General features: G+C 35.3%; 1 protein-coding gene across 10 annotated transcripts in view; it reads right to left on the bottom strand.

Moving 5' to 3' along the window:
• Positions 1–12,250, bottom strand: part of SIZ1 (DNA-binding protein with MIZ/SP-RING zinc finger, PHD-finger and SAP domain-containing protein) — a 93,052-nt gene that overhangs the window by 13,030 nt on the left and 67,772 nt on the right. For 3 of the 10 annotated variants that reach the window (XM_089791092.1, XM_089791090.1, XM_089791091.1), the window contains 5 exons: positions 8,076–8,180; positions 7,875–7,955; positions 6,447–7,770; positions 5,926–6,141; positions 5,753–5,821 (listed from right to left, as the gene is read on the bottom strand). In XM_089791092.1, the coding sequence (XP_089647218.1) occupies positions 5,984–6,141; positions 6,447–7,770; positions 7,875–7,955; positions 8,076–8,180 (1,668 nt within the window). In that variant the 3' untranslated portion in view covers positions 5,753–5,821; positions 5,926–5,983. Of the gene's footprint in view, positions 1–4,353; positions 4,654–4,802; positions 4,858–5,009; positions 5,115–5,355; positions 5,449–5,752; positions 5,822–5,925; positions 6,142–6,446; positions 7,771–7,874; positions 7,956–8,075; positions 8,181–12,250 lie in introns of all 10 variants that reach the window. The other 7 variants (XM_089791099.1, XM_089791095.1, XM_089791098.1 and 4 more) reach the window with 5 other exon arrangements.

A 12,250-nucleotide genomic window follows, 5' to 3' on the forward strand; every position in this document is an offset into this window, starting at 1 on the left:
CCCAAGGCTCACTCCTTCAAACCCTCAATGAACAAGTATGAGAATCCTTATTTGATATCCTTTGTTGTTGTGACTAATATTCTACCAAAATCCTAAATTGATCCCAACTACATCAATTGTGTTATTATTTTGATTTGCTTCTCTAGACGCTTTTTAACAAAACTAGGTAGAAGTTTTTGAGAAAATTCAGCATATGTTGCAATATGTCAATGTCTTTGTGGGACAATTCCTTAATGCTGCCATGCACAATTCCATTCATTAATGGCTTCCTCTTCTATAATAGAACTAATAGAAATGTGTCCAATTTTTGGACCAAAGTTATCATTGTGACACTTCTTCAACCATCAAATGTGAAAAGTGGCATCTTTTAAATCTTTGTTGCAGACCTATATTGCCATGTGGCATGGTTTATCTTACCTAAATCCATTCCTAACATTGCAAAATTATATGCAAAGAATATTACTCCTAACATTGTGATCGATTTTCAAATATCCATCTATGCAAGCATCAAGTGCTTCTTGATTTGACTCTTCTTTCATGTAGTGGTTCTGACCTAGACAGAATTGTGATTGAGTAGGATGTGGTGCTAATCCACTTACATTGTTATTTATGGTTTGCTCTATTCAGATTAGTGTCACTGCCTTCTAACCCCTTGTTTTGCATGTTTTTGTGAGAGTTGCATGTTTGCATCAGTTGGATAAGTAATTAACTAGCTCCCTCATGTTTTTTCATTATTTATTAATGTCTTCCAGCCATCTGTTCCATAAACATCTTCCAGTCATCCTGGTCAGCCATCCCTTTTTTTACTACTTTTCTTCTTCTCATCTAGTAGTCTGCATCTATTTTATCCTATCTCTCTTTCCATAAACATCTTCCAGGCATCCTGGTCAGCCATCCCTTTTTTTCACTAATTTTCTTCTTCTCATCTAGTAGTCTGCATCTATTTTATCCTATCTCTCTTTCCAACACCCTTTTAAACCATGGCCCTTTAGCTCCATTGAATTAAGTAAAATTAGCCCTGCAAGCTAGCAAGATTGATGTGTGCTGATACCAATTGTAATGTCCCTTTTTTAATTCTTCCTTAATTTATCAGTTCCTGCTTCTGGAATTGATTCTGTAAGAATTTTGTCATCAACATTTCACATCACACACAATGATCCATCATCAGGATAATAAGCTCTGGTTCTGAGAATAGAATAATTAATGGTATGAACTTAAACTTTGAACATGTTAATAACTTACTAAATATTTTTCATCCACTAACTCAGTTATAGGAATTAAGGGGTTTCATCCTTAATTTCGGGCCTAGTGAGGTTTTCTCCATAAGCTGTTAACCTGGTTCATATCCTTCAGGGGAAATTATGAATATTAAATATCTTAACATCACCCCTCTTCTTCATGGGTGATCTTTCTTATATAGCCCATTATCTTCAGTAGTCATCACCCTTCGTACACCTTTTGGTCGTGTTTAATTTAAAGATATTAATTTATCTTTAATATCATGCTTGGATCTACTCCCATATATCTTTGGTAATTGATCAGTAAATTTAAAAAATTGAAGCCCATGGAATTATATGGGAATAAAAAGTATTTTTGTTTAGAATATTAAAAGTTTTGGGCAGGTGCATTACACCAGGCATTGCACCACAGTAACATGAACAATAGGATTTGCCTATATATGAACTGTTAAAACCTAGTCTTTAGTTAAAATGAGAGTTATGGTCTTTACCAATATCCACTAGTCGTTGATGCTATTGAACAAAAATTACACGTCATTTAATACTAGTTTTAGTTGTTGCAGCAACTCTTATATCTAATTTTATCAACAGAGTTGCATGCAAATTGCATATGACACACAAGGAAAGGACTGGGGGGAGAGGACCTGATGATGGGAACAGTTGGAGGTAATATATAATAAAGATAATAAAAATTATAATTAATGATAAGGTATAGACATATTACTAACAGCAATAAGCAAATAAATAACACTAGAACGCAAAAAGACATGATGATTTATCCTGGGAAAAACCCTCCAACTCTCCGGGAAAAACCCAGCCACACAAAAAAATTCTTTCTTTACATTATAGAGGACTGAGGACAATGCTTCTAACTGGATACAAAACTCATCGCACAAAGCAATGATCTATATCTATAATTAAGGGACTCTTCATATCATGACCAAAAGTCTCTTCATTTTCTAAATGTGAGCAACTTTGCATGTCTCTTCATATTTCCAAATGCAAGTATATGAAAGAGCACCATGCAGATAATCAGAATATCTCCTACAGCTACAAACATCATTACTCCCTCTTAGCAAAGGAGAAGGACATATCACTTGCAGATTTCATGTCCTCATGACGAAAAAACTTTATCGCAAATTTTCTCAACATGATACAGTCGTCTCAGCATGAGATTACCGATGGCTACCACCAGAGGGTGAACCAGAAAACAAAGTAATAGAGTCTCACACATGACTACCACCATGACTACTCCCAGAGGGTGGAACAAGGGCTTTCACCTCAAACTTCTCTCACAGAGAAGAATGCATTAACAAGGGATTGCACCTCAAACTTCTCCCTCGTGGAGAATAACTTATTAACAAGGGATTGCATCTCAAAATTCTCCCTTGTAGAGAAGAACTTATTCACAAAGGGATACACCTCGAACTTCTCCCTTAGACAGAAGAACTCATTAAAGCACATTAAAAAAAATCTAAAATGTTGAGACTCCCTCTCAACAAGGACAACATGCTCACAACTTTGATTATCACAATAAATTAATTTACTCCAATGTTTGACCAAATATGGAGCTTTTGTGGTCCCACTGCTATATGAGCTTGTTGATCCTCTGCAGAGGACTTGACACTCTCAATCTGTGCCACACAAGCTCCTTTTGAATCTTAATTCCTCTTTAGAGAAGACACCAATCACCAGACAAGATGTAATGTTTCTAGATATCAACCCTATGACATCAAATTGTGTCTTCATTCTTCAGCCTACTTGACTTCTCCACATAATGCATCAAAGTCTCTGTCCCCTTGATTGCAATCTCTTAGTATGCTCCTCGATCAATCCTGGCAACATTTAAAGAGATTAGTAATAGTTCATCGAATCAATCTAACACTAAGGGATAAAACAGTGCTAGAAGCATACATAATTCACTATTCTAATGTATGAATTACTAACCACATAAAAATTCATGAACAGTAATTATTTATCTCTTTAATTGTCTATCCTCTCTCACAGTCCATCAACTTAACATAGGGGCGGGCCACAAGACTTTGCATGAACACCTTTGAATGATCGTTGTCATGCCTATATAGGACAGATGATCTCCATATGCAGAGTTCTTCCCACTACAACAAAAAATCTCAACACTACATTTTGTCGATGAACACTAATCCCATATATTCTGCCCCAAAGAATCATCAACACCTAATGGCTCTCCAATCAATGCTAAAACATCGTTTGAATAGACTTTTCTCACTAACACAAAGGCACACAAGTGTTATGATATGACAATACTAACGGCACATCAGATGCCAAGATACTCAAGGGGAGTACGTAAATAGATATCTTTCAAACAAATTCAAAACATGTCTATGATTGAAGTCTTCAAGGCTAATCAATCAATAATCCTGCTAATTCTTAACAAGAATCTATCTCAAATGAAGTGATCTGATTGCAAATTAAACAACTCCATGATTATGCACAAATCGTCTAATTTGATTATACCAAAAATAATGATGGTCTCTCAGCATTTGTATTCTCAAAACAAGGGAGTATCAGAAAATAAAGACACAAAAACATACACCCAACTCCCCTTTACTTTCTTCCCATCAGATGATCTCAACAACCACATAGTACTGATAAACCAAGCAATGAAAATGAGATGACATTGTACAACACAAAAGGGTTAAACATATAGAAGAGCAATTGTCAGCGGCTTGATAATTAGAAAATGGCAACAACAATTATTAGAAAGCACGTAGTCAAAGAACCAACCATATTGAAGAACCAATGATATAAATGAATCCATTTACATCCATGACAGTCGAAAATGAAAAGACAACTCAAGTGAATGAAACATTGGCATTTTATTTCCACTAAAATGATGATAAACTCTGCCAACTAATCAAAGAGTTTCGCCGTGCCATGTCAGCCCACATAGACGCCAAAAAAATGAGCTCTTTGAATGTAATAAAACAACAGGAGAGAGGTGAATCAAAGCACAACATAGAATAACAAGAGCGGAAAAGAAAAATAATTTCACAGTTTGAGCCCAACAAAATCATCACAAAGATTACGAAGCCATCTAACCAGGTAAAAAAATGAACAAAAGAAACTCCCTTACTTGTTGTTATCCAACCCGCTATGATGAAATGGTTTGTCCTGGGAAAACCCTCCAGCTTGAGGGGAAAACCCCAGCCACACCAAAAAATATCTCTTCTATTAAATAACAGAGGTCTGAGTATAATGCTTCTAACTGGATACAAAACTCGTCACACAGCAATAATATACATCTAGAATTGAGAAACTCTTCATATCATAATTAAAAGTCTCTTTATCTTCCAAATGTGAGTTTCTTCACGTCTCTTCATATTTCCCAATGCAAGTATATGAAAGAGCACCATGCAGATAATATCTCCCAGAGCTGCAAATATCGGCAAAATATACCAATATTTATATATTTACAATTAATATAAAATATCAATATTATAAATGTGTCCAACTCTAGTGAACACCAAGGAATAAATTTAAAATTTGATCAAATTCCTAAATTGTGCAAATTTCCAAACGTACAAGGTGCAGATTCAACCCAGAGCGCTTGAACTACAGTTCTTAGCACTTGTAGTGCCTGCAAACCATCGCATTAAATAATTTTGATATTAAATTCATATTTCATTGGATTCTCTTCCTTTTTCTGTGACAACTCAATTTGATAATGCAAATTAATGAAATCCTTCAGCAGTCTTTTGAAATGTGACTGTACAGGATAATAAATAATACCCTTCTTCCCAATGTATGCATACCAACTTCTGCGGTCTTTTCAAAATACAACTTAACAGGAAAGAACAGCCCTATCTTCTGTTGTGTGCCCTAGCAACTGCAACACTGCAAATCAGACTCAATTGCTTATTTTGCCAATATAAACTGTGTAGACTCTGGCCAAACAAAAACTTGCAGATCAAAGTCCAAAACAAAATGAATACTCAAAAGTCATTAGTATCACGATTTTCTTATGATTTTGGCATTTTTATCATGAACTTTTCATGCTTGTGCAGGAATTTCAGTAAAGGTAAGTTGACTGCAATAAAGTCTAACAATAGCAGTTCCATAGGGGAGATATACAAACTTGGGAATTCTGTAAGTTTGCAGTTTCTGCATTTATGATTGGATCTCTCATTCTAGAGCCTTGAGTGCAACTTATAACCACTGTATTCAGCCACTATATATAAAATTTAAATAACTTAAAAGATACACAAAGTAGGTTTAATGTTTACATGAAATTAAAAGCATCCTAATGACTAAAATTAGCATTTCATTTAATGTTTACATGAATTTAGCATGCTATTGATGAAAATTGGCATTCAATATTTACCTATTAGATTCAATTTCCAAGTTTGTATTAATCTGTACAACTTATATTTGTTGTGATGTTATTCTACAGATTTGATTAACATTTTTTTTTCTATTTTCTTAATCAGAGATACTTTCGAAAAATATAAAATCATAGTGAGTAATGATCTTACTCTTCGGCCAAGCCGAGTCTATCCCAAATATGAGTCAGGCTACTATGGCTGCCAAAGTCCTCAAGAAGCCTGTCAAAACAAAATATCTCTTATTGCATGTCAATGTACAAACTGTGTAAAAAAAATTGACTTTTCAATTGAAAGTAGGAAATAAAAACCTTGCTAATACATACACAAAATTTCCAGCCTGCACGCACAACTAGCAGCAGAGCTGATGCTGAATGCTACCATCTAATCAGAATCTGAATTAACAGAAAAATAAATACGATGCCTTTGCCGAGGCCTAGCTGAACGAGGGCGTTGGTGATATGAGAAAGGACTTTCAGAATCCTGATTATCATCTGATGCTAAATCAGCTCTACTATCGCTCATGTTTAAAAGTACAGAAGCTGCAATATGAATAAGAAACAGTTAGTTCGGCTGCCTACATTTGTTTTGAAAAGCTGTAAATGTGTGTGTGGTTTGGGGGGGGGGGGCGCTGGGCTGGGGAGGAGAGATGTCACTCTTGTGCCTGAGGCTTGGAAGAGAATATAGACTGGAAGAAGACTACTGAAACAAGAGCAAGCGGTGTAAAGGAAAGCATGTCAAGAATACATGAATGCTATCCAATTCACCAATATGTGGGTGTGTGGGCATGTGTGTGAGCCTTCTTTGGCCAGCAAACAGGAAGCATCAATGCCCTAACATTTCCTACCTGTAGCTAATGATTCAAGTCCATCTCCCTCAGGTATGGACTGCTGCCTATTGCATGCTGCTGAAGCAGATTCCTTATAATTTGTCTTATCAATATTGTTGCCACCACCTAACCTAAGTGAGATCCAATCAGTCTGTACATCATCGGACGTAATTACACGGTCCCTATAATCAGTCTGAATAGTTGCTCGAGCAGGTTGAGGTGGCAGAAAATACTGCAAAGGGGCATCTTCAGTTTCAGGGTCAGCTCTCAGAGAATTATCTAGATCACCATTACCCTCCGTATTCAATGAAGGGAATGGACAATCTGGTAACTGGTTGTAATCAGGTATTACTGATTCCACTAATGTGTTTTCCTGCTGCTCTCTTGCCCCCAAATCAAATCCATAACTACTGACAGGCGTAGGCCTCACTACAGATGTACAATGTGCATTTCCAGTACCATGTGAAACATCAGCATCAGTACCAAACAAACGAAATGTTGAATTCTGAGGCTGTGATAACCACCTACGCATAGGAAAGTCATCAAACTCAGCATCACTAGCACCAAAAAAACCAAGGGAAGAGCTAATGTTGTTCTGCGGTGGGATTGCTTCCGAGAAGGGCTCCAGAACTGGAGTCGAATTGGTAGGTATAAAAGGAACACCATCACAATCCACGTTCGCCATATCATGCAATGCTTCAGAAGAATTCAATGGTACTGATATCGCTTGAACAAAAGTATCAGAGCTACCAAAAGCTTGCCTGACCGATGAACCAATGTTTGTCCCATCAACATTTTCTTCCTCTGAATCACTTAAAACAATAACATCAGGTTCCTTTGGAAGTTCAGAACCACCATGCCTGACACCAGTGTCCAAAACATTATTATCAGGAAATGGAGATTCAAAGCCAGCTTCATTGGTTACTGAGAAATCAGGGTTCTCACTTCCTTCTTGGTTGACACTAGGATCTTCATCATCTCTGTTTGTAGATGTTGCACTACTACTTGCTGGCACAACTTTTTGATTCAGTTTTGCTTGCTTAACACAGTCATTCAAACCAGACGACAACATTTCTTTAGCTCCACTAACTTGCCAACAACCATCAAGATTCCTCTTGATTCCAATCTTTAAAGACATATGACCTCCTGATGTACCCTCTTTCTCAATCTTAACTTTGACAGAAGGGTCTTTTTGAGAAGAAAAATCTCCATTTATTGGGGCAATGCTTCCATTTGGCAGATGCCATTTTTCAGCAAGTGCACTCTTGCCTTCTAGCTTTGGACGCCAAGAACCTTCTGGTTTCACCTCAACTTCAGTTACATCCTCAGGATAGCCTTCCATCTGCAATATAAAAAGGTTAGAACAATCCTGAGGGAACCACAGGCCATACTAATATGAACTCTAGATAAGAGTCAGAAGACACAAAGTTATAACAGATAACTTACAAAAGAAGTAATTCTATTGAAATACGGATCAATAATGATGTTCTCGAGTGAATAATTCTTCAAGCATATAGGACACTGCCACTGCATGCAGAAACGAAGTTTCTTTGAGCACTCTTAAATTTAAAATAAACAATTCTACAGTACAGTAAAAAGATAACAATCCAAGATTAAATAAATACTGAATATTCCAAATTATGTAACCTTTCTTGCCCGTTGGTTGAGCTCTACAAATGCTTCTAGATCAAAACAACCCATATGAACACAAGGTTTGAATCTACCAGCACGTTTTATACGAGATCCAGTCATCTGCGAAAACCCAGCATTACAAGAGAACCATCTACTGAGCACTGAAATGAGTAACGCAACAGACAGCAAAACAGAATGGAGAAAAGAATATAATCTACAGTGTTTAGACTAAAGCCTGATGCATAAATGTCAATGTTCTCGTTTTGGTCTCACTGCAAATAAAAATACAATCAGTAATGTAATAAAGAATTAAATTTTCAACGAATTACTGGGAATGACTCCAGACTCTGTTCAAAACTCTTGTTATAAATGTATGACACTGGAAACCAAAGACCAACGTCAGAGATTTGGGTTTATCCCAACATCATATCAATGGAGTTGTTAAATGAATACAAACATAAGTTTGAACAAATATAAATAAACACACAAAAACAAATGCATTCAACGTCACTCCATTTCCCTCATAACAACTAGATCTTGTGTTTAAATGAAATTTTCTCTCAGAGCACAATGCACAAGAACCTATGAAGAAAGGAGATTAAAGAATAAAATTAAACTTTAGATTTGAACCTCACAAAAGTATGATGAATGAAATGGAGATCAAAAGATCAAACTAAAATTTGGATTTGAACCTCACAATGGTATATTGAGAGAGAGAGAGAGAGAGAGAGAGAGAGAGAGAGAGAGGAAACAAATTTATAGCTTTCCTCATAAGATAAATGTGGGATAAAAGAGAGATGGAGATATGCATGTTTATATCACATCTGTTGGGTGTGTGCAATTGTTGAGGTGAAACGCTTATGAATAGAGTGTAAATAGGATGAGTTTATAAGGTGGCAGGGAAGAGGGTTACGATGAGTCTAGGTACAATAGCAATTCATTAAAAAGGTGTATTAATATATAAATAGATTTAATTATAGAAAATAATAATGAATTGACTAAATAGATAATAATAATTATTTAATTAATAGAGGAATTAGGATTAATTCTGAGGATAAATTTTTGTGGCTGCAATAAATAGGCAAAGCAAACTAACTTCAATTCACTTGTCTAATTTTCCTTCATAAGCAAAATATAGGGTTGTAATGAAATTTTCAAAAATTATACTACGAAACATTGAACGCTGATGAATTGGTAGGTTTCTTGGTAACCAGCTACCCCATCCTGTCATATTGTTATCAAAGGGTGAAAACCAGGCAATAAATTTCCTAGGGAAGAAATGAGTATCTAACAAAGCTGTAAGAGTTTAGATATCTTCAAGTTGTCTACTTACTTTGGGTACTTAAGCTTTAGTTCAAGCTAAGGAACATAATTCATCATACCTCCTCTCCACTATCAAATTTTACTTGGCTCTGGATATGACTAAAGAATTGTCTAATTAGTACTGTGTTGATAGCAGTGCAAAGTTACATAATTCATCATTATTCAATCATGCTTTCAATATCCTGCTATAAGGTGTAACAGATGGGTGAGGAGTCCTTAGATTTTACCTCTGTGTTTTTAATTTAAATTTTTTCTGCATCTGAGAAAATCTCAAACAGATTTTCTTCTTGCTTACAATCAATATTTTGTTTCAAAGCCATAAGACATTAGTGGAAATTATTGCTGTTCTAGCCATTCAATATAAGTTTGGAGAGATGGATGGTTATCAAATGTAACACTAAAGGAAACATGGTTAGAAAGGTTTTTGTTCAGAAAAGCAACTACATACATGAAATCTGGTCACCATGAAATTCTTCAGTAGCTTTTTAATTTCAATCAATTGGATTTTTTATGGAGTACTCAAGCTGTAAAATGTAGTTCTCATAAACTCATTGAAACCATGATTCCAAACCCAGTCAGCATAAAGAACAAGAGAAATGCTTGGACAGAGAGCAAAGTTGTATGACGCAGCATCTGGTGAATGACTTTTCAAAGAAATAGAAGAGTTAAAAACTATATAGGTGGATGCTCAGAATAAGACCTATCCTTTACAATGTCACACATTGACTTCATAATTCAAAAATTATCGAGTAGATTTCAATGTGTTTGGACCTTGAGCAAATTATCAATTCAAACAGATGGAAATTTGTCATTGATGTCAAAGGTACAACGAAATTGAGGTAAAATTGTTGTTGATGTCAATTAGGCAATAAGTAATACCAAATAGCAAATATTAATCAAAAGAAGACAATTGAAACAAATATGAGAGTAATATATATGAGGGAGTATTTACTTCGTCTCTACTTCAGCATGAAGCAGCAATATATTATTTGGTCATGACATGTTGAATTTCACAATAATCTTACAACAGTACAAATGAAGATGACAGAGCATTTAAACCACCACAATAACACATCTGTGTGCCGGAATGAACCTACAGTTCCCATATGAACTTCTCTGCATTGAATGGGACTGGGTTGATAGGCCTGCTATGACCTTGACAAGTTAAATGAAGACAGTCAGTGGTCATAATACTCAATCATATACATGTCATAAACAGTCAGCAACATCGAACTGGATGGAAGAATATATATATCAATGAGGTACAAGACAATGACAAAACAATAGAAAGAACCTAAAAGAAATGCAGCAAACACATCAAGAACAGCCAGCCATATTGACGACATTAAATTAAGGGATATCAAATCTGGCATGCAGCAAAGCCACAAAGAAGCGTTAAATATGACAGGCAACGTGATTCATATATGATAAGAAGTTGATCAAAATGTATTTAGCAAGTAGCAACAAGGGAGCACTTACCGACAAATATTCACACAGGACCATGGGTATTAAATTTGGAAAGGAAAGTAACAACGAGCAAATGAAGGTCTACAGATGTTAAATACAAAAGCAACATACAGATAATGGTTACTTCATTAAAAATAAAAATATTAATTATAAAATGATCCACAAGTGCGCAGATTATGAAAATGAATGAAGGTGACAGTATCGAACAGTTTGATGGGAATACAGGATGAAGTTTATATCAACAGCAGTGGCATATGAAGACCATACACAGCAACATGAATGGACAATAATGATAAGAAAGCAGCAATTTTACCCAGAAGCGATGATATAATACTCAAGGTCATCAGAAGTACTTGTTTAAAACGCTGCAGATGGATATGGTTGTATGCTTCATGCGGCATAGACTAAACAGCAGCACTTCAAGAATCATTTTTTTATAGAAATAAAATGGCAAAGACATGGTTGTGTGCTTCAAGCGGCATATAGAATAAACAGCAGCACTTCAAGAATCAATTTTTGATACAAATAAAATGGTAAAGCAGATCATCTGGCAAAGACATGGTTGTATGCTTCAAGCGGCATATAGAATAAACAGCAGCACTTCAAGAATCAATTTTTGATACAAATAAAATGGTAAAGCAGATCATCCATTATGGTTGTTCACTAACACACACAAGGAAAACTATCTAGGTTACGATAAAGGATAGAAAAGATTCCAAAGTTATTAAACCTTCGTGATGAATACAAAGCAATGAACAATGACATACACATCAGATTATATATGGAAGCCAATACAGAGGAAAGGTTTGATTATACTAATCAGATGCCAAGTTTGTAATAAGCCGGATTAAAATTATCATCAGAACACTTCTTGAAAAAGACATGAATCTGCAGAGAGTGATCGCAGTGACCATCGAGAGCTCTTAACTTTAATTTGAAGAAGATACAATACAAGCCAGCAGAATTAAGGTGAAATGGATCTGAAGACAATGCAACAAGACTGTACACTATCACAATATAATATGGAGCACTTATACCTGTGCGTGCGGCTACACATTAAAAATAGGGAGTATGATGAAGTTAATAAAGACAAGCCCGATAAGCATAAAAATGATTAAGATAATACAATAAAAGAAAGGATGCAAACATTCCAACAAATATCTCTTTCCGTAGAGTAAAAATGTATATATATATATATATACAAGGAGTTTATTTTTGAAGAAAATTCATGAAAAACAGATGAGAGAATAAGAAATGAGAAGTGAGCAAGTGAAAGATAAGAGAGGAAGAAGAGTAATATAAAGAAATATATATTCAGATTTTTTAATCAGATTCATATATTTATCAAAGAGAAAGTGTGAATTATAAAAGGAGAAGAGTATATACATTTAGCAGAGAAA

The sequence above is a fragment of the Cupressus sempervirens genome, chromosome 7 (genome assembly GCF_028749045.1).
Source record: "Cupressus sempervirens isolate cs-2001-9-10 chromosome 7, ASM2874904v1, whole genome shotgun sequence".
In the NCBI taxonomy this organism is placed as follows: Eukaryota; Viridiplantae; Streptophyta; class Pinopsida; order Cupressales; family Cupressaceae; genus Cupressus; species Cupressus sempervirens.